This window comes from Psammomys obesus, unplaced genomic scaffold (genome assembly GCF_907164565.1).
Source record: "Psammomys obesus unplaced genomic scaffold, mPsaObe1.curated_primary_1811, whole genome shotgun sequence".
Classification (NCBI taxonomy): domain Eukaryota; kingdom Metazoa; phylum Chordata; class Mammalia; order Rodentia; family Muridae; genus Psammomys; species Psammomys obesus.
Window position 1 is genome coordinate 338,294 of NW_026592439.1, and position 27,049 is coordinate 365,342.

The window sequence follows — 27,049 nt, forward strand, 5'->3', positions numbered from 1 at the left end:
GGGCACCGCCCATCGGGGGTGGAGAGAGCGGCGGGCGGGGCTCAACCTGGCGGCTGGACTCCAGTCCCAGCGCAGTGGCTCGCGAAGCCGTTCCCAGCGGAGTGGCGGTGCCCGTCGCGTCGGCTTTGTAACTGTAATGGGCACGGAGGGGGAAGCCGGGAGGAGACTGTTGTTTCTCTTCACGTCTGTGATCCTGGGTGAGTTCCCAGAGTTTCTGGAGGAGTAGGTGGGTCCGGTTAGAGGTTGGAAGAAGGCGCACCCCACGCGCGCCCTCGGGAAGGGAGGAGTCCAGAAACCTGCTTGCTCGCCTGCCTCGCCCTTTGGAGTCTACTTTTCTGCCCGGGTCTGGTCACTCTCCTTTCCCCTCCCCCACCGGAGGACTGGCTCCCCTCCCCCAAGCGGGTGATCTGTGACCCACCTCTCACACCGTAGCCTGGAGCGATCCTCTCCGTCGGAGCACCAAAAGTAACTAGGAGGGTCCACGTTTCTGCGTCTCCCCTTCCGGTCCCTTCCTCTACCCAACTCTCTCGCTGGCCATTCCCCTCCATAATAAGCTCCTGGGAAGGGCCACCCTGTCCCTCCGACATCTTCAGACAACTCAGAAACCTTGAGCCTCGTTTGGCTTAAGTGTCGGAGGAGGAAAAGTAATGGAGGTGGGGACTAGGAAGGTTTCCTTTCCTGGCTTTTGCACAATGGGCCTCTCGCTCTTGTTAAAGTTGTCTACCGTCTGGGATTAAATGCCGTCGTTCAGCGTCTGAAGAAGAAATGAGTTCTCCAAAATTTCTCAGATCACAGTATTCAGAAATCCTTTCTTGACTAAGTAGCGAGGAGTCCTAATTAAGGTTGTTGACTGAGTGGCGATTTCCTGGGGGAGACTGGGTTTATTGGTTGGCTGGATCTCCTTAGAGCCAGAACTCTGCCCTCCTCCTTACCCGGAATGCGAGTTTTTTTTGTTTCTCTGTAGACTCCCTTTCCTGAGAAACAACCAAGCTCGCGTGCTGGGGCATGACTGTCTCGAGATGTGTTTGTATGAGGTTGAGTGTGAGGTTGGTTGGTTTGTTCCTTGGTCAATGTGTGTCAGCACCTGTATATTTATCTGTCTGATTTTCCCCGCCACCACCCTACAGCGCTGAGGACCAAACCCAGAGACTTGGGTGTGTTCTGTCTGATTCTTGAGTGTCATACACTAACTACTATTGTTGTTTTGTTGGAGTGTTTTCTGTATGGATCTGTTTCCCTTCAAGGTTCGCATTTTAGAGGGTAAAGGAAATGAAGCCTTACCGTCAGCCTGGGTGTCTTCATTTTGATACATTTTTGGAGAGCAGAAATACGCAAGATGTTGGTCTCTCATCACAACTGTAAAACTTTGGGTGGACTAGGCAAAAGGTGATCCTACTTCCCTCCATTGTACAGATAAGGAAATGAGTCTGGAGAGAGGAAATGACTTTTCCAGTTTACAAGGGGATAGAAGCTAAGCTGGGGATGAAACCAGAGTCCTCTGTCTCCCATTCCTGGAGATCCAGCATTCAAGGCACGAGGCACAAGAGCTATCAGAGCCATTGCTTCAAAATCTGCTGTCTTGTCATTTAAAAAAAAAAAGATCCATTCCCCTAGAGTCTTTTTTTTTTCACTTCATCTTTGATTTCTACTAATCCCTTTCTCCTTTGCCTCCTCTCCCTTTCTTTGCTCACCCATCACATTTCATTTTAGTTCATATCTTAGAAATGTTAGCCACACCCACATTCCTGTTTTGTGTACTGTTTCTTGGGTCAGTGACAGCAATTGTTAAGCTTATAAACTTCCTGGAGCTGCTTCCTTCCAACACCTTCCCTTCTTCCTTTTCTCTTTTCCTTTCCCTTCTTCCTTTTCTCTTTTCCTTTATTGGTTCTAGCACATACCCCTGCTGAAAGGGTTGTTGTGATAGCAGCATTTTGAGCAAGGAGTCACCGCCATTCAAAGAGAGCCCCGAGTGCTGTTGTATTTGCTTGGTAAGGCAGTGGGTTCTAGGGAGCAACATGTCGAGGTGACGTGGGAGAGGGGAGTGATTTGGCTAGTGCAAAGGAGTATGGAAATGTCGGCCTGGCCACCTCACCCGGGACTCTGGGTTTGCCTCCCCCCAACCCCCTCTGTCTCTGACCTTAGGCTAGTAGCTCAGTCTTTTCCGCTATAAAACAGGAGTAATAATACTGGTCCTGCGCTTGCCATGAGGATCAATGGAGATAATAGCTACATTACATATACATGAAGGGATTACTGAGGCACAGCTATTACCCCTTTGGATTTTGTGAGGATGCAGGGATGCTGTCCTTACTAGAGTAGGTCAGAGGAAGCAGGGAAATCCCCAATGGCAGGGCTTTATTTTGTTATTACTAATTGTAAAGTAAGGGCTTCTGTGGGGACATCAGGTTTGAAGCATAAACAGATCGCTCCTGGGCTCTGCTCTTCCTGAGTCACTCCTCACCATGGGCTCTGCCATCAGGGAGGGCGAAGAAAGGGCAAGATAGTTAAGTAGGGGCCAGCTAAGTGGAAGGCAGCTCCAGCCTGAGACACTCAGAGGCAGGGAGAGACACCGACGTGCTGGGAGAGCTGAGCTTGGGGAGGGTGAAACTAGTGACCCAGAACGCTGCATTTCATTCCCTAGAGAACCTAAACTTGGAAAACATTCAGCTACAAGCAGTGGCCAGCAGACCGGTCAACTTCTGTATCCAGAAGGGAAGAAAGTGAGCCAGGGTTGGAATGCCTACGTTTTCTCCGCCTCCTCTTACCTGGACATGGAGTTCTCCTCCTCCTAAGAGGGGTTGACTACTTACTGTGTTAGGTTTTGGTCAGAGCCCCAATGTTTCCTGATGTTTCTGAAGAAGACCCTTTTGAGAACTTCAATGTGCTCTTCAGGGGTAGACTTCCCTCAAAACTGTGGATTGGTGACTCACAACTATTGCTTCCTCCTGGGGAAAATAATAGTTCTCTTGAAGCAAGAAACTAGTGAGTGGCCACAGCCAGAAGGGGCTGGCATGACTCCAGCGGGCTAGGCTTGGCTCTGGAATGCTTTCACCTGCAATGTTTCTCGTCGGCACCTCTGCGACCAGGGCTTGTCAAGGGCTTCCAGCCTGCTTCTCCTTTGGGCAGAGCTTCTGTGATTCTAAAAATTGTTTATTCGAAAACACGTTGGTTGGCAGGATTTGAGGTTTCAAATACATCAGAGGGGTGGAGTAGCTCACTCCCATCCTGTCCTTGCCCGCGCAGCTATACCTGGCAGAGTCCCTTGTGTCTATCTTTCTCCTGCTTTGTTATACAGACACATGTAACAAATGCATATTTCTTTTCTCACCCATGTCTTACTCAAAAGAGGCTCACAGTATATACTAGGCTGCATTTCGTTTATTTTTGCTTAATATAGCCTGGAGAGTTTTCCTTTTTCCTTCTTTTTTGCTGTTGTTTTGAGATAGGGTGTAACTGTGCAGCCTTAGCTGGCCTGAAATTTGCTAGGTAGATCAGGCTAGTAGTCTTGAACTCACAGAAGTCTCTGGGTTTTTTTTCCATGCTGGTCTTGGCTGCTTAGATCTGCCAACCTCTACACACAGCTGGGACTCAAGGGGGAGGGTTCCGACATGCCCTCTCCCAAACCCCCTAAAGATGGGTTGAAATGCTACATACATTTTATGTAGTAAATTAGGAAGTAATGGGGCTCGATTTTCACGTCAATTGGATTTGAGACTAGGGAATCTCAGAACTCATACCACTTTCCTCTTCACCGGTCAGCTTAGTGAACAAAACAAATATTAAGAGAGAAGTTTCTCATTATTGGGAGGAGGCAGTGGTAAGCAGTATGAGTGAATGCATATTGGGGTTTTCCAGCCATTGAAACCATGAAGTTCATCTGCCTGGAACTCCCTGATAAGCGAAGTCTCTGTCCAAAGTCCAGCTTATGTCATTTGTTTTACAGTGTGGGGGTGGGATTAGAGGAAGCAGCTGGCTGGCAGGAAGCTTGATGCCAGGTCCCTGGAGTGAGTGTTGTCCTGGCAGGCATGACTGTCATTTGCAATAGGGGAGATGGGGGAGGGGGCTGAACAGGTAAAACTGGAAAGTCTGCAAAAGGAGGCAGGAGGGAGCCATGGAGTGAAAGCTGCCCACCTCCCCACTGTCATTATCAATATCTCCCCTCTTCAGAGGGTTGAGTCTCCTCTGTAGTAGGACTCTCACAGCCTTCCTTTGGCCCAGACATTCTGTATCCGATCACTCCAACCTCAAGAAAGCTTTTGTTCATTATGTCCAGAGTGTCTTCTGAAGTTCATATGCGCAGATGTGAAGTATGGCTGTGTTCTCAGAGAAAACCAGAGGCTGGCTGGCTGGCTTCCCGCCTTTTCCTTCCTTCCTTTTTAAAAATCAATCAAGTGGCATAAAAGCATCTTGAGGAATATTCTAAATAGTTACACAGGATGTGTGTGAAGCTAAAATAAAGGGCTTCCTATTAAAACAGTAGAAGGAAGTAGCTGGTGTGCTGTGGGCTGGACCCTCATGTCCCAAAACATGGCCGCTGGGGTCTCTGTTCAGTGTCTGGAGTCTCCAGCCTCTGTGTCAACTTCTCATCGGAGCTTCAGGGAGGATCCACAGCTAGAGCCTGGGAGGTCTGGAGTGGACTTGTTTCTTTGTTTCAAAAAGCTACAAGCATGACCCCTAACTGGAATATACAGCAGTTAACAAGTCGCAGAACGTTTGGGGAGTGAAAGGCAGGCAGTGACTTTTGTGCTGGGCTGGTGGCACCTGTCAGTAGTGTCAGCACAGAGGCTGAGGCAGGACTTGTAAACCACGTCTTGCATTGTGTACATACTCACATCAGCCCTTCACCCCCATTTCGGTCCCACGGATCTTTCCTTCCAACAAATTTTCTTCCCACGTTCACATCTTTCCTTTTATTTTTTTAAGGACTAATTTTTTGTTTTGCTGCTGCTGTTTTAAAGACAGGGTTTCTCTTGTGTAACATCTCTGGCTGTCCTGGAACTCACAGGCTGGCCTCAAACTCACAGAGATCTGCCTGCCTCTGCCTCCTGAGTGCTGGGATTAAAGGTGTGTACCACCATGCCTGGCCTAGGATTGATTTTTTTATCTTTTTTTTTTTAAAGATTTATTTATTATTTATACAGTATTCTGCCTGCATCTATGCCTGCACCAGATCCCATTATAGATGGTTATGAGCCACCATGTGGTTGTTGGGAATTGAACTCAGGACCTTTGGAAGAGCAGCCAGTGCTCTTAACCTCTGAGCCATCACTCCAGCCCCTAATTTTTTTTTTTTTTTTTTTTTTTTTGTGTGTGTGCGGTTGTATGTGGATGTCGGAGAAGTTGTGTGAGATGGCTGTCCTACTGTGGGATTGAACTCAGATGGCCAAGCGCAGGCTTGGTGGTGGCATCTTTTACCTGCTGAACCATCTCACTGGTCCTCTGCTTTGTTTTTGTTTTGTGATTTACTCAGTTTATTTAACCAACGCCTTTGGGTGTGGTGTTATAAACTGTTGGGTCCTGAATAATGGAGCTGAGGCTGCACCACCTTAGACGGTGATTCATTCTCCAGTAGGTAGTAGCTGCTGGGGTAGAGCCCAGAAACTCCTGCCCCATCCCACTGAGACTGAATCTCAGTGGGGCCAATCTTATGCAGGCAAACAGCTGCTCGGGTTAAGAGTGAAACAGCTGTGCCATGCCCAGGGGACAGCCTTTCACAATTCTCCTCCACATCCTCTCGCTATTACGGTTTAAAAAAATTATAAAATTGTATTTACTTATTTTAGCTTATATATGATTATAATGTATGGCCGTCAGAGTCTAACTGTTGGGGACTTGGGGGACTGAGTTCACGACATCAGGCTTGGCAGAAAGTGCCTTTACATGCTGAGCATTTTATTAACAGCTTTTATATTCTTTCCACTCTGCTTTTTGTGATATTTCAGAGCCTTGGAGTGTTGGTGTACTTTTTTAAAAACTCATTTATTTACTTTTTTTTTTATATCTTTCTCCCTACTCCACCCCAGTCCCTTCCAACACCCCAATGCCAGGTAGGAGAGGGAAATGGTTAGTGGGAGAGGGGCTGCAGTTCTCTTTCTTAGCTGCTTCCTGCTGCTTAGGGTGGTTGGGTTCCTTGGAGCTAGCCCAATTCTTGTTTTAGGTGATCTTCAACTTGTCAACAGCAACCTGGAGCCGCAGGGGGAAGCAGCAGCAGCCTTGTTCTTTCTCGGGACCTCCACACTCTGGGCTCTGGCATTTATTCTCTCTCCAGAGTCCTCAGATTTAAACTGTCTGCAGCTGGCAAGGAGCTCCTCTCAGAGCCCTCATGAGGCAAACAGCCTGCTGCTGTGGACCATCTGAATCAGACCCACATCCCACACCAGAGACCAAAACAAAAACAGGTTTATACACACAACACTGGAGGGAGTAATGCAGATGTGCCATGTAGGATGAACACTCAGTAGTCATTTATTTCCAGTTTCTTGATCAGTTCTAAGTCATTAACTACCATCTGTTGCAAAAAAGAACTTCTTTGGCTAATAGAAACAAATACTTAGAAGGCAGTTGAATAGCATGTCCAGTTAGCAGAATAAAGCTGCAGGTCTCATAGCCTGTGGCCTTTGAACTCTCCAGCTCATGCTTTCGACCAGGTCCGTGGTACTGGGCTTAAACGTCCTCCCGTGGGGTGGGCCTTTGATCTACCCTGCAGTTAATTATTCCTTTAACGGTTGTGCGACTGTTGCACTACTGGGTGTGGCTTTCTTGACTCATTGGTATTAGAGCATACAGGGTCCACAGCTCAGTAACACCACTGATTACTTTGCTTTTCCAGTTGCCTACATAGCACCTTCCAGCACGGTGAAAGTCAGCTAGCAGGGAGGAAGCTTATGGCTCAGCTCAGCTTGATTTCTCCATACCCAGCAACCAAAGTATGTTATGTCTTTAATGGTGGAGTCTTACCATCTGTCTGGTGGGTAGCTAAGAGCAATGTGAATATCCCTTATCGTTTTGGGGCCCCTGGGGCTGCCTGGCGAACAATTCATAAGGAAGTATCCCATGCTTGGCACTGAGATTTCTACTTAATGACCCATGGGCATTTTCCGTCTTTGCAGAGTTCTATTCAATTTTTTTTTTCTTACTAATTTATTTTTCTTAATGTATATATGTACGTATGTATGAGCATGCATGTGTGAGTTTCCAAGGTGGCCAGAAGAGGGCATCAGATTCCCTGGAGCTGGAGATACAGTCAGTTGTGAGCCAACTGATGGGTGTTGGGAACTGAACTTGGGTCCTTTGCAGGAGCAGTAAATTCTCTTAACTGCCAAGCCACCTCTCCGGCCCCTAAGTTGGGGCAGGGGATAGGAGGGGGAGAGAGAAAGGGAAAAAGGGATTAAAAAAAAAAGACACCCTACAAAAGTGATGGAGGTGCGATTGGTTGTAGTGTCTGTAATCACAACACTAAGAAGCTGAGGCAGGAGGATGGTGAGTTGAAGTACTGTCTGGGCTAGAGTGACTCTCTTTTCTTTTTCTTTTTTAAAATTTATTTATATACACCATTCTGCTTGCACATCAGAAGAGGGTACCAGATCTCACTGTAGATGGTTATGAGTCACAATGTGGCTGCTGGAAATTGAACTCAGGACCTTTGGAAGAACAGCCAGTGCTCTTAACCTCTGAGCCATCTCCATCCCTGTAGTGACTCACTTTCAAAACAAAGACAACACAGTGATAACCTACTCTAGGTAGAAAAATTGGAAAATATAGGACTATAGAGAAAATATAAACGTACTCTTACTTTTTGGTTAAAAACACTATTGTTTCATTCTTGGGTTCTATGAATTAATATAATGCATACATATATATTAAAACTTAATCCAGGTATGGTAGCTCATGCCTTTGATCCCAGCACTGGGGGAGGCAGAGGCAGGCAGATCTCTGGCTTCTGTGAGGCCAGCCTGGTCTACAAAGCAAAGCCAGGACAGCCAAGGCTATGCAGAGAAAACCCTGTTTCCAAAAACCAAAACAACAATAACAACAAAACCTTAAAAACAGCTAGGTATATTGGCACATGCCACTAATCCCAGCACTCAAAAGACAGAGACAGGTGTCTAAGATCAAGGCTGTCTTGGTCTACAGAATGAGTTCTGAGAAAGCTAGAGCTACATAGAGAAACCCTGTTTCAAAAATAAACAAAAGCCTTGAACAAGATCTAGTCTATGACTATGATATAATTTAGCCATATATTTTTTTATGGAAGTATTTAGGTATTTTTTTTTTCTTTTCCATACTATATAACATTAAATTACTTTTGTGTATTAACCTTTAAGTTTACCTGTAATTACTAGGGAGAAAAGGGATCAAGGGACATTTGAACAGGACCTTGGAGAGTAGATGGGTTTTCTTTGCTTGGGCAGTGGAATTGGCAGTGGAGTGTATCATAGTAAAATGGACCATAAAATGGACAGACCTGGGGCAAGAGATGACCCAGGAGTTGACACTGGCAGTTCTTCCAGAGGACCTGCATTTGATTCTCAGCATCCACATTGTAGCTCACAACACTTATAACTCCAGTTCTAGGGGATCCGATGCCCTCTCTGGCTCCTATACACAGTAGCTACATACATGGTACATATATACATACATGCAAAATATCCATATAAAACAAAACTTAACTACAAATTTAAAATTAATAAACGGATTTGAAACTGGGGGTGGGTAGCTCAGTGATATAGCCCTTCCCGTACCTGTACAAGGTCCTAGGTTTGGCCCCTGTGCTGCCAAAATAAACACAAACAAACAAACAAACAAACTCACTCACGCCAAGAGAATCGGAGAGGCCTAAGACTCTACTCTTCTTATGATTCAACTGTTTCAAGCCTTGGTTTCCTCATCTATGAAATAAGATGGGTGTTTGGGAAGATGCCTCAGTTGGTAAAATATTTTCTGCGTATTTGTAAGAATCCCAGAACCCATGTTAAAAGCAGGACACAGCCACACCTGATGGCATATACTTTTACTTCCAGCCTTCAGGAGGCATAGACAGGAGGATCATGGGAACTTGCTATCTAGACAGTCTTGTCAGTCATTGAGCTTCAGGTTCCGAGAGATAACCCTATCTGAAAATATTGGGTGGAGAGTGAGAGGGGAAGACACTGGCAATGATCTCTGGTTTCCATGAGTGTGTGCATAGGCAGGCATCTCTTTCTGTCTCTGACTCTTTCTCACACACACACAAAATACAAAACAAAATGGGATGATAACAATATTACTTGCCTCATTTTTTTTTTCCTTTAGAATTTAATAAAAAGGTGCAATAACTTTTTCTTTTTCATTCTTTTTTTCTTTTTTGGTTTTTCGTGACAGGGTTTCTTTGTGTAGCCTTGGCTGTCCTGGACTTGCTTTGTAGACCAGGCTGGCCGCAAACTCACAGAGATCCACCTGCCTCTGACTTCCTGAGGCTGGGATTACAGGCGTGCACCACCGCTGTCCAGCCTAAAATACACTAGCTTTACTATGAAGATTCGGTGTATCACTCTTTGCTATTATGGAGTCACCAGGATTCCATCCCAAGTGTATGGAATTTAGACTCTGCTGTAGTCCTAAAAACATGCATATGGGAGGAGAAAAACACTAGATAAATGTGACCATTTTAGAAAAGCAATTTGTCACAGTTGTATTATTATTATTATTCAGATATACTGATTTCTAGGAGTTGATTACACAGTAAGCTCCTGATCCTCATCTTTACTTCTGCATTGTAGGTTACCTGTGGTCAATCTGGATTTAAAAATACTAAAAAGAAAATTCCAGAAATCAACAATACATGAATTTGGGGTGCGGTTTTGTTGTTGTGTGTGTGTTTTGTTTTTTGTGACAGGGTTTCTCTCTGTAGCCTTGGCTGTCCTACTCAATTTGTAGACCAGGTTGACCTCAAACTCAAAGAGATCCTCCTCCCTCTGCCTCCCAAGTGCTGGGATTAAAGGCCTGTGCCACCACAGCTGGCTGTTTTTATTTTTAAAATATGGTCAGGGTGGCCTTCAGCTCACTATGTAGCTGAGGCATGTCTTGAGTTCTTGCTCTATTAAGGTTACTTTTTATAAAACTGTTTGTTTCTCAGTTTTTCTCTTAACCCACCTACCACATAAATAATTGAGATTCATATTTGTTTAATAATAAGTTTCGGGGGCTGGAGAGCTGGCTTAGCAGTTAAGAGCATAGACTGCTTTTCCAGAGGTACTGAGTTCAATTCCCGGCAACCACATGGTGGCTCACAACCATCTGTAATGGAATCTGATTTCCTCTTCTAGTGCGTGTGAAACAGAGCATTGATCTACAATTAAATGAATGAATGAATGAATGAGTCTTTTTTAAAAAATTTCATAACACAATAACAACAGTTATTATTGTTTTGTTCTTAACTCTCTAGGCACACATACTTCCTTTTTTTCTTTTTTTAGCTTTCTCTGTTCCAGCTCTCTCCCCTGATGTCATCTGGACGTCTCCACACATCCCCTATTCCTCCTCCCTTGGCTGGCCTGTTCTTCCTGGTCCAGCCCTATTCTCTCCCCTGCTCAGTGATTGGCTGTACGCTGCTTTATTGGCACATCTGGGGACAGTTGGGGAGCAGTGTTTACACAACACCAAGATAGGAGATTCTCAGGACAGAGGGTACAGAAATGAGCATTTGAATTACACGATAACCTTGAGCCCATACTGATCCTCTTGCCTTCTCCACCTACCCAAATGCTGAGATCGCACGCATATACCACCACACCTTGCTATTACTGGTACCTAAGTTTAAAATAACTTTTTATAACAGTGTGTTGCCCTTATTTCATTATGAGTTACTGTTGTTAATCTTTTATTGTTTCTAAATTATGAATTAAGCTTTATCATAGGTATGCTCATATAGAGAAAAACCATTGAGAGTTTTGGGTTTAGTAAGTACTATCTTTGGTTTCGGGTGTCGGCAGAGTGTATCTCCTGAGGATAAGGACTGGTGTGGTCTAGCTATCTAAGACTGCCAGCTCTCTTTTTAAAAAGTCTCTTAGGCCCAGCTTAGTGGTACATGCCTATAATACCAGTACTCTAAAAAAACAGAAGCAGGATTGCTGAAAGTTTGCGAGGAGCATGATCTACGTACTGATTTTGGACAAGCCAGGGGCTACCTACTGACACCCTGTCTTCAGGGTGGGAGGGACCTGGGCAGGGGGTAAAAGAGATTGACTTGGCTAATATTTTGTGATTATTCTAACCCTTTCCTGTCTTCTTATGTTCTTGTTCACATCCTCCCTTGCATGTTCTCCTGCCTTCCTGCTTTGGGTCGTCAGCGCCTCCCAGACGTGTGTGCACTGCTCTTCTTGTGCCCTTTTCCTCCCAGCAGCTCACATTTCTTCCTCATCTGTTACCTCAGCTCACCTCGGCTGTTTATGTGAACATTCTTCGAGTTCTGATATAGTTGCCGGTGACAACCAATATTGGGTACTTTCCCCCTCTCTCTCTCTCCCTCTCCTCCCTTGTTCTTTTGTAGTGCTGGAAGTGGAACGAAGGGCCTTGTACAGCTGGGCAGGTGCTCTGCCACTGGGCTGCGCTCCCAGCCCGCACCCTCTGGTCCCTGGCTATGTGTTTGCCTCTCCTATTTATTTGGCTGTTTCTTCTTGTAGTTTATCTGATTTTTTTTTTCCCCATCCCTCCCTCTCTCCTTTCTCTTGTTGTTTTGAGACAGGGTTTCACTCTGTAGTCCAAGTTGGCCCCATCTCCCAGCAGTACTACTTCCCAAGACCTTTCCTTTCTACTCCTCTTCCCTCTCAGTCAGCGCTTCTCACCTTGGGTCGATACCCCTTTTTGGGTCAAATGGCCCTTTCACAGGGGTCACCTAAGATCATCAGAAACCACAGATATTTAGATTACAATTCATAACAGCAAAGTTGCAGTTATGAAGTAGCAGTGAAAATGGTTTTATGGTTAGGGGTCACCACAACATGAGGAACTGTATTAAAGGGTCACAGCATTAGGAAGGTTGTAAAACACTGCTCCAAGTTAAGATATTCCGGATACACCTGTTTATTCCAGAAAGTTAGCACATAGGGCAGGAGAGCCCAGATACTGGACATTGCCAAGTGGAATCATTCTTAGAGGTTTTAAAATCTCTGTGCTTGGGCTATTTTTATTATTTGTAAATTTTCTTTTAAAATTATTTATATGAATTGAACCATGCTTTTAAAAAATTATTCATTTTCGTGTGCATTGGTGTTTTGCATGCATGTCTGTGTGAGGGTGTCAGATCTTGGAGTTACAGACAGTTGTGAGCTGCTTCGTGGGTGCTGGGATTTGAACCTGGGTCCTCGGGAAGAGCAGCCAGTGCTCTTAACCACTGAGCCATCTCTCTAGCTTCTCAAGCATGCTTTTAATCCTAGCATGCAGAAGCCACAGGAAGGCTGACCTGTGTGAATTCCAGGCCTGGTCTACAAAGCAAGTTCAGGTTAGACATAGTGAGACTCAAAAATGGGTGTGGGCATCATTTCCTATGTTAATTTTAAATTTTGGAGATCTTTCTCTGCTAGCTCAGATAGATTTAAATTGGCTTTGGGGATGGCATGGTGGGTAAGGATAGAAGTTTACTTAGCCCAGACTTGCTGGTAACTATGTACCTTGGATGACCTTGAACCTGATCCTCCTGCCTCTACCCCCAGGTGCTGGGATCACAGGGTGTGGCATCACGCCCGGCTCGTGTTTTTTGCTTTTTTACAAATGCCAGTTCATTTATTGTATTCATCTGCAGAAGGAGGAGAAACAAATTTTAAGGGTTATCTTTCTCTCTAAAATGTGAGTCACGTGGAACTCCAGGACAACTGTCCTTATCTGTGGAATTCTGTCTAAAAACAAAATAAAGGATGGCTTAGTGTATAAAGGTGCTTGCAGCCAGGCCTGTCAACTTGAGTTTGATAGCTGGGGTCACTTGGTGGAAGGAGAGAAGAATTCCACAAGATGTCCTCTGAGCTCCACGGGGGCACACACAAGTAGATGTACATGGTGGGGGGCGTATGTATTACTGTAGTTGGCTGATTCGGAGTCATGTACCAGATCCAGATAATATGAGTTAACAACATTAGCTCTGCCGCCTTGAACAAATTAACTTCCGTGCCCCACTTCCTCATTAAAGGTGAGAGCTATAATTGCACCTGTCTCATAGCATTAGAGTAAGATTGAGTGAATTAAATCACTAAAGGGCTTGGAGTATCTGGTATGTAGTGTTTGGAGAAAATGTTTGCTGTCTCTGTTACTTTAGTCAGTGGCTTTCTCGGTCCCACTCAGTGTTTACAGTTCAGACGTGATGAACTCGCTGTATGGGACAAGCAGATTCTTTGTGCAGAGCTGTCCTTGAGCCTTCTTTTATCTGTGTGGTATGAGGATGTGGGTGCACCCAGAAGAGGATCATTGTGTTGGTTTGCTGGGGCCAATGTCACGCCACAGCAAACACCGCAGGTTGGATATCTTGTCAGAAATGTTCTCACAGTTCTGGATGCTGGAAGTCTAAGGTGAAGGCACAGCTGGATTGGTTCCCCGTGAGACCTCTGTCCTTGGCTGGCAGATGGCTCCCCCCTTGCTGTCTGTTTTAAGTAGCGAGGACACCTGCTTTTCCAGTAGGAAAGCAAAAGTTCTCATTTGTGGTTTGTTGTGTTGTTTTGTTGTCTTCGAAACTGGGCCCCATGAAGTGAATGTTGGTTGGTGTCATATTTACCAAGGAGCTAAGGCTGGCCTTGAACTCCTTATCCAGATACTGGGGTTACAGGTGACTGGCTTTCACTTGATTTAGAGCCACAAATGAACAGTACTGGCTTTACCCGAATGACCAAGTGGCGGTGTGAGACCCTATTCTGAGTCCTTGGTCAGCTTTCCAGCTTTCTCTCACCCTTCTTCCCTTTTCTATTTCTGTTGACTTGAGACAGCCAGCCATAGGGGGTTCTCCCACCTCTTGCTACTTTAGACCTAGCATTAGAAGTTTTTTTTTTTTTTTTTTTCCTGGCTCTCTTTCTTGTTCTACTTCTGGACCCTTGTTCTTCCCTGGGAGGTCTGGTCTGTAGGACCAGTCAGTGTCCACACCTAGCTGCAGAAGCTGGCCTCTGCCACTGTGTGTGTAATACCTGCAGACTCTCACTGCGGCCCAGGTGCAGAAATCAGGTCCGTCTACCAAACAGTGGGAATTATGGGCAGAGAATATAATACTGTTTCAAGACAGTTCAACTTAAAATCCCTTTGTAGTTCGGAGTGGTGGAGTAAGCTTGTCATCTCAAGCATTCACTCATGATTCCAGCACTCACTCAAAAGGTAGGGGCAGGAGGATTTCTGTAAGTTTGAAGCCAGACTGTTAACAGACAGCCAGTTCAAGGACAGTCTGGCCTACATAGTGAAATCCTATCTCAAAACAGCAAAGCATCAAAAATAAAACCAAAACCTCCCTTCCTTTTAAAATACAAAACTAAGGGGACTGGAAAGGTTAGAAGCACTTACTCTTATTGAGGACCAGGGTGTGGGTACCAGTGCCGGAATGATAGTTCCTTAGCATCCCTAACTCCAGTTGCAGGGGATCCAGCGCCCTCTTCTGACATCCGTCTAGGTTTTAGGACTTGAGAGATGATTCAGCAGTTAAGAGCTGAATTTGGCTCCTAGTACCAGCATTGGGAGGCTCACGGCCACCTGTAACACCAGCTCCAGGGGATCTGTTGCCCTCTCCTGGCCTCTCTGGATACCCAAACACATGTGTATACATAGGTACACACATGAATAAAAACAAAATCTTACAAATAAGAACAAAACTAGGATTTAGGAGCTGGGAATGTAGCTCAGTTGGCAGAATGCTTGCCTGCCATGCATGAAGTCTTGGTTTCAGTCCCCCGTGATGCATGAAACCATGTATGATGGAGTACTCCCGTGACCCCAGAATTCAGGAGGTACAGAAATTGGAGGCTAGCCTGGGCTACATGAGACCCTATCCTAAACAAATCAAAACTAACGAAGATACATTGGAGCGTTTATACGTAACAGCATATACATTGGAAATATATCTTCTTTCTTTTCTTTTTTTGAGACAGTGTTTCTCTGTGTAGCCAGGGCTGTCCTGGAACTCATACTGTAGACCAGGCTGGCTGCAAACTCAGAAATCCACCTGCCTCCCAAGCTCTAGGAATAAAAAATGTGTGCCGCCACCACTCAGCTCAGGAAATATTTTAGTGGTGTTTTGCAGGGGATAATGAAAGCCCAGGAAAAGGCTGAAAGAGCACTGGGGTGTGACCAGTCATTTCCTGGAGGAAAAAAAAAAAGTGAAGGGACAGGTGCCAACCAGATAAAGAGGGGAAAGGGTGTTTCACACAGCAGAGGCAGCTTGAGCAAGGGCAGGATTGGGAAACAGCTGGGAAGTGGTTATGCTACCCAGATGGCCAGTTGCAACTGGAAAGGGGGTGAAAACATGGGGAACTTTTCACAGCTCAGATAGTGCGGGAATTCTCTCACTAGCTGATTATTTCGTTTTGCTACGTGGGCAGCACGGAATCGTCAAACACAGGATGGGATCTGCCTTGGGGTGGGGGGTCGAGCTGTGGTGGTGAGATTGGGTGGCACCACCTGGCAACCGGGCTGCGTTGCTTTGAAACGTTTGCCACACTGTTATTTGGACGGGGGGGGGGGGGGGGGGGAGTTTGTTTGTTTTCCCCGATTCTTGCTTGCTTGGTTAGTTATTTAGGTTTTGTCATTGTTTTCTTTAGAGACGGGCTCTTCTACGCAGCCCTGGCTGGCCTGGAACTCTCAGAGATCCTCCTGCCTCTGCCTGCCGTAAAGGTTGGTTAGTTTTTTTATTCGGTGGCCTTTTTCGGCTGCTCACTTTCTCCACGTTGAAAATGGTGGTCCTGACACCGTCACTGTCCCTGAGGATTGTTCAGCATTGCATTGACTATTTGTGCACATGTGGTAGCTCACATCTGTAATCCCAGTACAAAGGAGGCTGAGGCAGCAGGATGTTGAGTTCAAGGCCAGCCTGGGCTACATAGTGAGACTATGTTTCTCTCTCACGCAAAAACAAAACAACCAAAGCAAAAAGTAAGAAAAATTAGAGCTGGAGAGATGGCTCAGTGATTAAGAGTACTGACTGCTCTTTCAGAGGTCCTGCGTTCAATTCCCAGCAACCGCACGGTGGCTCAAAACCATCTGTAATGGAGTCTGATTTCCTTTTATGTTGTGCATGAAAACAGCATCATATGTATAAAAAAATAAATCTTAAACAACAACAAAGAAAAGAGGAAAAATATATATTTTTTAAGTATAATGAAAAGGATGGAATTTCCTAGTTTTGATCTGCTATGTAACATCAGTGAGAGTATGTAGGAGGGTCAGACGTTAAATTTAAAAAGAGCTGTGATGAGGAAAAGTGGAAAATGGAAATAATCCATGCAGTTGGGTGTCTTTGAGGCAGAATCCCTAATTCTACCTCTCTATCTATGAAAGTTCTAGAGAAGGATAGGCCTTCTGGAGGCAGTCACAGCGACAGAGGAGACAGTTTGGTGGTCTGGGGTTTATTTAGGCCGCCCTCATGTAGTACTTACTACTTATTTAAATGTCTTGTTGAGGAAAAAGGTTCATGTTAGAAAGCGAGGCATGACAGGTGACCGGAAGGTAGAACAATGAGAAGATACAGTACTTCTTTGGTGCCTCCTGTTGGCCAGATGCTGTTCAAAGCTCTTTGGAGTTTGTTTTTAGACAGGGTCTCACTGTGTAGCTCTGACTGGCATGGAACTCAAAATGATCTCTTTGCCTCTGCCCCCCACCCCCCAAAAAAGATCCACTTACCTCTGCTCCCTGAGGGCCGAGAGTGTAAGTACTTTATCTGCAGTGCTTTGTTTAGCCCTGACTCCGACATAGCGACTGTTGTCATCTCACTTTTACAGACTGACAGAACGTTCAGAATGGCTAAAGTGGCTGGCCAGGTCACACAGTCAAGTAGGAAAGAGCTGGATTTGCACATTGACCACCGATGGATGATGGATCCAAAGGCATGTCAGGGAATGAGAAGGGGAACGTGGGCCAGATTGGTTGGGGCGTCTTGTGGATGAATAGGAACAACATGGTGCTGAGGCTGGATTTGAATCATGGGGGACATAGGCAGGCTTAGCGGACATTAATTAGTTTTTTTTATTTGCTATTTATTTATTTATTGCCTATGTATCCTTGGCTGTCTTAGAACGCACTCTATAGACCAGGCTGGCCTTGCATTCAGAGATCTGCCTGCCTCTAAGAGACAGGATTTCATAAGTAGCTCTGGCTACATGTGTGGAGGCAGATAAGAGGAAGATCTGTGGGAGTTGATTTCTTGCTTTTACATGTAGGTCCTGGGGATTGAACTTAGGTCAGCAGGCTTGCTAAGAAGAAACTACCCACTTGAGCCATCTCACCTACCCACAGTAGACTTTTGAGTCTTGGTGCAGGTGAGTCATAGCCAGTGGGCATGTGGGCAGAAGAGGGAGTTAGGCATTGAGATTCTGGCTCCTGTATTTTTATGGAAGAGGACACGCTAGCTCATGTCCATTGTGATTTTCCAGAGGTTTATGTGCTTGTAGACCCGTGGTTTTATGTATATATGTATATATGAATTTAATCCCTGGGTTTGTTTGATTTTGGTTTTGGTTTTTTTTTTTTTTGAGACTGGGTTTCTTTGTGTAGGACTTGCTTTGCATATCAGGCCTGCCTCTCCTTCCCTGAGCGCTGGGATCACACCTGTGTGCCCCCTCACCTGGTTTTCCTGGTTTTTCAAGACAGGGTTTCTCTTTGTAGCCCTGGCTGTAGCACTCGGTAGACCAGGCTGCTCTTGAACTCAAGGAAGATCTGCTTGCTTCTGTCTTCTTCGTGCTGGGATTAAAGGCGTGTGCCACCGCCAAGCATGCTGTCAGTCTGTTTGATCTCACAGTTTCAGAGGACTCAAAATCAAAACAAAAGAGTTTTAGGGGCTCAGGAGATGGCCCAGCAGGTAAAAAGTACTTGCTGAGTAATCCAGACCCACGGTTAAAATTGCCAGAACCTATGTAAAAAGCCAGATTTGGGGAGTTTGTGGAACAGCCAGCCTGGAGTACACAGCACAGTAGCAGAAACGAGAGACACTCTTGATAAGGCAGAAGGAGAGAAATGATTTCCAGGAGGTTGTATACTGGCCTCTACTTTTTTTTTTTTTTTTTTTTTTTTTTTGCTATGGCATGTGCACACACACTCCTAATTGATTAACTAAAAACTTCATTCAACATAGAAAACTACGAGAAATGACTAACACACATCGTGGCTCATGTGTGCGCATGTAAATTTCAGAGGCTGCTTTTTAGTTTAATTAGGCGTTTGCTCTTAATTTGGGTGGTGTCATAGGTTGGGTTCTTGGGAAGCTGACTCTGAGATATCAATTACCATACAAGACGCTTTATTAGGGAGTGTTCTTGGGATTCATACCTTCGGAAAGGAGAGGACGGAAGCGAGGTTGGGCAGAGGGAGGGGCTGAGGTGCACTGACATCTCCCACTAATAATCAGGGAGCTTCTCCGTGGGAGAGTTGGGGAATGGGGGAGGCCTTTATACCACTCCCACTGTCATTCTCAGATAATGGTCTCCGGCTGCCCCTCCCTCGGTAGAGAGCAGGTTCTGGGGCAAGGCAGTGTTCTGTAGCTGTGGGCTGCAGCTTTGACCCTGTAGGCAGCACTCCCAGCAGCTGGAGCAGTAAGTCTTTATTCCTAATGAGATACCTGGTTCAGGCATCACAGAAGGCAAACTGCAAGATCTTCAGATAATTTGTAGACCAAGGGTCCCAGCATCCAGCTGTGGATGATTTGTAAGACCCTGGTCTAGAACTCACTGTGTAGACCTGGCTGGTCTTGAACTTGCATCCATTTTCTTGCCTTGCTCCCACTAATTTTTTAAAATTTTTTATATGTGCGTGTGAATTTCAAAGGACAACTTCTCTTTTTTCACTGTGACATGGATTCTGGAGACCAAACTTTGGTGGTTATTCGTGCATCCTCAAGTGGGAAGTGCCTTTAACTACTGAGCTTTTAATCATATCCCCAGGACTTTCCAGTCTTACGATTTAATTTCCATATCTGTTGTTACACTTGAGTGTGAATTCAACATTAAAATTATAATGAATTTACGCAAAGTCACAGTATTAGAAATAACTTATAGATCAATGAGTGTTAACTTTTTAAGAGTAACATCCATGCTGGGTGGTGTTGGCCTCTAACCTAAGCACTTGGGAGGCAGAGGTGGGTGGATCTCTTGAGTTGAGGCCAGCCTCTACAGAGCAAGTTCCAGGATAGTCAAGGCTACACAGAGAAACCCTGTCTCTTTAAAAAAAAAAAAAAAAAAAAAAAAAAGAGTGACATCTGAGGGGCTGCAGAGATGGCTCAGAGGTTAGGAGCCATCTGGTCTTGCAGAGGATCCAGGTTTGATTCCCAGCACCTATAACTTTCACACTCCCCTGTAATTAGCCTCCTGGCTCCTCATACCTCTACCCCCAACCCCCACTACTTTTTTTTTCTTTCTCGTTTTAGCAAGTATGCAATTCTAATGAGGTGCTCTGAGATCAACTCTAGTCCTTGCCTCGCTTCACAGCTGGCTCTGTGAGCTTGTGCACCTGTCTTTACTTGTGGTCTGAGTTTCTCATGTAAGATTAGGGTAATGACTCTTGTCATGCTGATATGTCATGCTTGTTTCAGGGATCAAACCATGTAGCATCTCTGGCAATACTTTAAAAAGCAGCTCATGTCCTCCAAATGTCAAGTAGCAGTTTTATTCATTACCCGTCCTTCTTCCTCTCCCCCCGCCCCCCTTGCCTCCAGCTTGCTGGCTTCCTTCCAGGATTGTTTTGACGAGTGGCTGCAGTGTTTTGTGGAGCTATGTCTGAACCGTGAAATGTTATTCTGGAAGCTCCCTTTGGACCAGTGGGGATTTAATTAGAGTATTGGGAGCCATAGAGGAAGCTATTAAAAATAGAACTTGTATTTGAAAGAAATGTCTTCTTTTTGGGGGAGGGGGGATGTTTCAAGACAGGGTTTCTCCGTGTAGCCTTGGCTTTGTAGACCAGACTGGCCTTGAACTCAGTGATTTGCTTGCCTCTCCCTCTCCGGTTCTGGGATTACAGACTTGCACCACCGCGCCTTTCAAAGAGTCTTATTTCCACCGATAGGAGTGGTACTGGTAGAACACGTTAAAAATGTTCAGGGCATGTCTCTGACATAAACTCAGTGGCTGGCTCTTTGACCTCCCCCCTACCCCCAAGGGAGGAGCAGCCTTGCCAAGCCACAGTTGAGGACAATGCAGCCAGTCCTGATGAGCTGGTAAGCTAGGGTCAGATGGAAGGGAAGGAGGCTCTCCCCTATCAGCGGACTTGGAGAGGGGAATGTAAGGAGATGAGGGAAGGAGGGTGGGATTGGGAGGGAAGGAGGAAGGGGGCTACAGCTGAGATACAAAATGAATAAACTGTAATTAATATAAAAAATAAAATTTTAAATAAAAACAAATGTTCAGGGCAGGAAAGCCACGCTTACTTGCCTGTAATATGGATGCTGCCAGCAAAAGCGGAAGAGCTGGTCTCTGGGGAAGTGGTGTCCCTTGCCCATGCTCTTTCTCTCCCCACCGAGTCAAATAGCAATAACCCTGATCTTGAAATGACTTTGGGCCATTCAAGCAGGGAAGCATGCTAAAGTCTATTTACAAACTGATACGAGCAGTTCCTGAAACTCACCAAAGTAGATGACCAGATCTAATCTGAATTCCGTGAAAATTTTGAGACGCTCAGGGTAGACGTAGTGGACCCAGAAGAACTCAAATCACTTGGCTGAGGCTAGACTGTCCCCAGGGCTACACTGAGGAGAACCCTATCTCTGCACCCAGGGTTCATTTCTTGCCATTGAAATTGCTCGGAACTGGGAAGGTTATAACAGAGCGGTTTCCGGCAGTGTTCGGGACAAAGGAGATAAAGGAGCTGACCCCAAAGAAGAGGAAGCTGAGGAAGTAGCTGATAGTGGTGGAGGAAAAGAGGAAGGAGTCAGCAGAGAAGGAGAAAAGTAGAGAACTAACCAGGGAGGAGAAAAAGCTAAGAAACATGTCCCAGCTGAACCCACAAGTATCGGGTGCTATGGGCGCAGACCCCTTTGGTTAAATGGTTGCCCTTGCACAGATGAAGGACTCAGGACAGTTTTCTAGCTAGTAAGAAAAGCTACCCTGGGCATAATGGCTACACACAATAGTCTCTTAGCTAACTGTTTCTTGATACCCTGTTTCTTGGCTGTAAATTCCTTTTGATTTGTATTACTTAAAAAAAAAAATATTCAGGGCAGCCAGGAGGTGGTGGCTCAGGCCTGTAAGGGAAGCAGAGCAGGGAAAATGTTCAGGGTGCCGGCCAGCTTGACTCTCCCTTGACCTTAAGTCCTCAGCTTCATCTTCGAGATCTGTCTTTTCTTCCCACTTCACGGCAACTCTGTCTCCTTCTGATGAGGTCCCTCTCCTCTTTGTTATTTTTTATTTTATTTTATTTTTCCAGGCTCTTCGGTGCAAGGCAAGGGTTCCGTATACAGTTTTAAAACAGACGTCCAAGTCCCTGAGAATGAACGTGAGTGGCCAGAGCTGTGGAGGGTTAGGGCGGGCTCGGGGAGGCATGCATTCTGTTGTGCCGTTTGGCGGCTACACCTTTCTCTCACTTTGATCCTGTCTGCAGCCGTCAAGTTGCCTTGCACTTACTCTGGCTTCGCCTCTCCCCGAGTGGAGTGGAAGTTCGTTCAAGGCAGCACCACTGCCCTTGTTTGCTACAACAGCCAGATCACAGGTAACTTGGCCCCGTGGTTGAGATTTCGGAGTAGCTAACGCTGCCCGGCCTGGACTCCAGAGGTGGGCACACCCTGGAGCTCAGGGCTGCCACATTCGTCCTCTCTGGGCTCTCCCGTTGACTGCGTCTCTCCTGTCTCTGCTTCCGTCTCCTTGTAGCCCCCTATGCAGACCGAGTTACGTTCTCATCCAGCGGCATCGAATTCAGCTCCGTGACCCGGAAAGACAGCGGCGTGTATACTTGTATGGTTTCGGAGGACGGTGGCCAGAATTATGGGGAGGTCAGCATCGACCTCACTGTGCTTGGTATGTGCCATGTCGCCTCATGTAGGCTTAAAGCTTCCCTGAACCTGATGGCAGACTGTTAAGCTTTAGACCTTGTAGATGGTGAGACTGTAGAGGGGCGGGCCCCCTGGCTTGGTAGGAACTAAGGGTATACGGGTACCTCTGATTGGTTGAGAGTGTCGTCATCCTCCTCAGTTACCTACACTCACATAACCAACCCTCTTGCCCTTGTATTCACCTTCATTTTCTTTTCTCTCTCCCTAGTGCCTCCATCCAAGCCGACGGTCAACATCCCCTCCTCCGTCACCATTGGGAACAGGGCAGTGCTGACATGCTCAGAGAAGGATGGTTCCCCGCCTTCTGAGTATTCCTGGTTCAAGGATGGGATGTTCATGTCTACAGATGCCAAGAAAACCCGTGCCTTCGTCAATTCTTCCTACACCGTTGATCCAAAGTCAGGGGATCTGGTATGAAAGGGGTGAGGTGAAGGACGGGGGCACATTCATGGAAGCCCTGAGAGGGATGACAGCAGCGTCGGGGCTGATTTAAGGTCCCGAGAACTAAGGTGCTTGGCTTATTCGAGCAAGAAGCCAGTTTGTTCTCTTCCCTCCAGATCTTTGATCCCGTGACAGCCTTTGACAGCGGCGAATATTACTGCCAGGCACACAATGGATTTGGGACGGCCATGAAGTCGGAGGCTGTGCACATGGATGCTGGTGAGTCGGATGTGGCTTCAGCCTCATTAGAACCTGGGACGTGATCAGAAGCTGATTTTCGTGTGGCTGCTGACAGCATCGTCAGCACCACAGCTGCTTATCCAGGCGACCGACCTCCCCTTTGTGTCTCACAGTGGAACTGAATGTGGGGGGCATCGTGGCAGCTGTCCTCGTGACACTGATCCTCCTGGGAGTCTTAGTTTTCGGCATCTGGTTTGCCTATAGCCGAGGATACTTTGAAAGTAAGTATTTCCCCTTGGAAGCTTGCTTGTTTGTGATCTCACAGGCTGGTCTCTAGCTCACAACGGTCCTCCTGCCTCAGCCTGTCAAGTGCCGAGATTATAGGCATGTGCCTCTCTGCCCAGCTGGAAGCTCCTTCCTTTATCCTTGCGTGGTTCGTGGTGGCTGAGTACGGACCACACGCCGTGTTCTGGTGCCATCTCCCCAGGGAACATGGTTTCCTCATCTAGCTCAAATCAAGAAGCACTTACTAGGGCCGGAGAGATGACTCAGGGGTTAAGAGCACGGGCAGCTCTTCTAGAGGACTGGGGTTCGATTCTCAGCACCCACATGGCAGCTCACAACTCTCTGTAACTCCAGTTCCAGGCTGTCTGGAGTCCCTCATACAGACTCATGCAGGCAAAACACCAATGTACATAAAGCAAAAAATAAATTATTAACAACAACCACAAAGAAAAGAAGCACATACCACTTCCCCCTAATTTCCATGCTATGCTGTGTTCTATTCTGAAAGCAATCATGATTGTAGCTGGTCTTTGCTACTTGTGGGTCCTTCTTTTTTTTCCACCCTTTACCTCCTCCTACCCCCGTTTCATCCCCTAATAGAGGAGAGAGAGGAAATAGGAAAATTTTTGATTCTAATTTCTTTTGTTTCTTCTTTGAGAGTGACTGCTAAGAAACCAAAGCCAAAAAAATAAATAAATAAATAAATAAATAAATAAATAAATAAAATAAAAAATAAATAAATAAAATAAAAAAAATAAAAAGAAACCAAAGCCTACCCCCCCTGAATGAACAATAATCATCCACTTTACCTCAGGGTCCTAGCATTTATACACTCTCTGAAAAGTTCCCAGAATTCCAAACATCACACAGCCACAAAAACTATCTCAGCTGGCAAAACCACGCCTCTAATAGAGCGAGAGGCAAATCATAGTCAGCTGGTGTGGACAGTCCAAAGCAGCCCCACATCCCCACACCTGGGATTAAAATGAACACATGTTCTTATAATAACATTTTGTGTGTGTGTGTGTGTTTAAAGAAGCCAAAATTGCAGAATTGTCACTACATAGGATCGTTTTTCCTTTTTTCTTTTCCAGGAGCAAAGAAAGGGTGAGCCTGATGTCCCAGTGTTCTCTGATAAGAGCCTGGCTATGCATGGTTTGGAGCTGAGCTGAGCCCTAGATGGGGGGAGTGGGGGTGGAGAGTGAAGCAGAAGAAGCTGTTTTGGAGGGAATGATAAGTGGACTTCTGTCCCTGTCTCCTGAACTTGTCCTGTCCCCCGTCAGCACCTTCCTTCTAAACGCTCCGTTTTTCTGCGACGTTTTCCATTCTGGCCCCTGATGTTGGTGAGGGCACATTCATTGCTAGGGCCTGAGCATCTCCCATTTCTGGTTTGCCTCCCAGGACTGCGCCGAGTAAGAAGGTGATCTACAGCCAGCCAAGTGCTCGAAGTGAGGTGAGTGTGCCTGCCCTGAGGAGGGGAGGCCTTTCCCATCAGGTGGATGTTTGCTAGCCTGTTAGTGTGTTCATGAGCAAAATGGAGTTGACTGGGTGTTTTATTTCGCCAGGGGGAATTCAAACAGACTTCGTCGTTCCTGGTGTGACCTGCTGTGGCTCCTCTGTTGTCCACCTGCCTTACTCAGGTGCTGCAGGCTCCGGCTGCTGGCTGTACCTGCACAGGATGCCTTCATTGTCTCCTAGGTTCCACGGGACCCCTTGCTTTTGTTTTAGCTAGGATATGACTTTAATAATGTCAGATACTTCTCTTTCCTGCCCTACCTTTCCTACCACCACTGGGTGACCTGAAACTAGTTACAAAGTCTCCATTCCCTGTTCCTGTGTGGGAGTGGACTTTTGAGTTCTAGACTAGACAGCAAAAAAACGACTGGGCTGACAGGAACCCAAAATGAGTACCTGGCTGTAATGGCCATTGAATAAGGACTTTAAGCCTAATTCCCCAGCCTTCTCCTCCCCTGATGAGGATGGGTGCCAGCTGCTCCAGAGTGGGGACTGGAGAAAGGAGGGGCTGACCTCAGGTCTCCAGGCTCTGGAGTCTGCTCCTCTGTCTCCACAAAATGTGCCACTGAGATGCTCCTCCTGGATACAAGCAAACTGATACCGTGTCTATAAAAGGTGGGAGAGCTCAGTTAACTCCCAAGAGACTTGGAGTAAGAGATTTAAACCGATCTAAAGAAAAGGCTGGAATGGGTAGGGCCGTCAGTCAGTCTTCATTTGGTAGGATCTACTGCACAGACCCTTTTAAGATGCGGATGTGTACATTATAGTCTTGGCTCTTTGGTGGGCTGGGCTGCGTGCGTGGGGTGTGTGTGTGTGTGTGTGTGTGTGTGTGTGTGTGTGTGTGTGTGACAGAAAAAAGGGGGGAGGGCGAGACTGAGCTTAATTGTATAGTGAAATTGGTTGCTCTATGGAAGGGCTTCCTAGCTCTTTGTGAAGGTTGTGTTTCTGTGTGTTTGTATTAGAAAGATGTTGCTGGAAATAAAAACTTGATTTGTCAAACTGCTTATTGTTGGAAGTGGGGGAATGAGATCTTTAAAGGGACTCTGGGCTACTTTGTATAAACAGGAAAACACCTGATGGTTCTGCTTTTCAGCAACTTGTGGCTGGTCCCAGGATTGTGTTCTCAGCTGAAGGCAGAGCTTCTGGCTACCGCAACCTAGTTCCACAGCCTCCTGTCCCTAGGGTGCCAGGGCTCCTGTGAGTCCTGGCAAGTCGGGGAAGAAAGTGCCCATCCACCCTCCTGTCCGATGTATGCAACGAACATCCTTAAGGCTTCCTAGGGGCCATTCTCCAGTCACTTGAAGAACCACTTTAATGTTTGAGATAGCAGGAATTAGCAAGATAGGTCTGGTGGTCTTTCTCTCTTCCATCTGGAACCCTTTCAGCTTTTGGAAACTAAGCCGTCACGTAAGAGTCTTCCATCAATAGAGTTTTCCAGAGATAATAAAATGCAGTTGGACAATAAAAGAAAAAAAATTGGAACAGTTCCGTAAAGATAAAGACTTTTTCACCAGGCATGGTGGTGCATGCCTTTGACCCTGGCCAGCACTCGGAGGCAGAGGCAGGTGACTGTGAGTTCAAGGCCAGCCTGGTCTACAGAGTTCAGGACGGCCAGGGCTACAAGAGAAAGCCTGTCAATAAAGGTTGTGTGTGTGTGGGGGGGGAGTTTTTCAAGTATGTTTCAGTTGGTTGTGGGGTGGGAATGGGGCTGATGCATTGTCCCTTCACTCTTTGAGATAAACTTACTCCCTCAGGTACTTTATATGAGTATGAATCAGTCTTGGAGTTAACCTCTCAGCCTTCTACATGCCTTGGGAATGCCATGTCTGCCTTCATTTTACAATGTCAAAACTAATTTTTGTAATAAATGTTTATTTTTCATGTTGATTTTGTTTAAATCCTGAAGTTCTGCAGTAAGAGGATTGGGACTCTTGGGACGGAGATAGAGCTGAGTGCAGTAAGAGGATTGGGACTCTTGGGACGGAGATAGAGCTGAGTTAGTAAAGGGCTTGCTTAGCATGCCTGAAGCCCTGAGCTGGATCCTCAGCTCTGCACCTTTCTGGTCACCTCAGCCTGATTTCTTGCAGAAATCACCAGCTTAGGGGTGGCAACACCCACAATACCAATCAGTAAGTAAGGTGCCCTACAGGCCGGTCCACAGCCAGACCTTAATGGAAGTATTTTTCCCAGTTGAGGGACCCTCTTCTCAGAAGACTATAGTCTGTGTCAAGTTGACGTAAATCCAGCCAACATAGTAATTTTTAAAAAGCTCTTTAACTTCTTAAGCTTTTCCAGTGTAAACATTACCCTTTCTCTGGTGCTGGCTGTGAAAGTCGGGTATCAAGCCGGGCGGTGGTGGCACACATTTTTAACCCCAGTACTAGGGAGACAAGCAGCTTTCTGAGTTCTAGGCTAGCCTGGTCTACAGAGGGATTTCTAAGAGAG

The 27,049-nt window shown here is 46.1% G+C and overlaps 1 protein-coding gene and 1 pseudogene across 1 annotated transcript; both read left to right on the plus strand.

Annotated features, from left to right (window-relative positions):
- Positions 1 to 41: 41 nt before the first annotated feature.
- On the plus strand, positions 42 to 26,491 carry F11r (F11 receptor). Its single transcript, XM_055613295.1, has 10 exons — positions 42 to 197; positions 21,562 to 21,630; positions 21,736 to 21,843; positions 22,002 to 22,148; positions 22,392 to 22,594; positions 22,741 to 22,843; positions 22,978 to 23,085; positions 24,184 to 24,196; positions 24,491 to 24,542; positions 24,655 to 26,491. The coding sequence occupies exons 1-10, from the start codon at positions 137 to 139 to the stop codon at positions 24,688 to 24,690; spliced, it is 900 nt and encodes a 299-aa protein (XP_055469270.1). The 5' UTR covers positions 42 to 136; the 3' UTR covers positions 24,691 to 26,491.
- Positions 20,578 to 21,545, plus strand: LOC129681377 (protein PBDC1-like; annotated as a pseudogene).
- Positions 26,492 to 27,049: the final 558 nt, after the last annotated feature.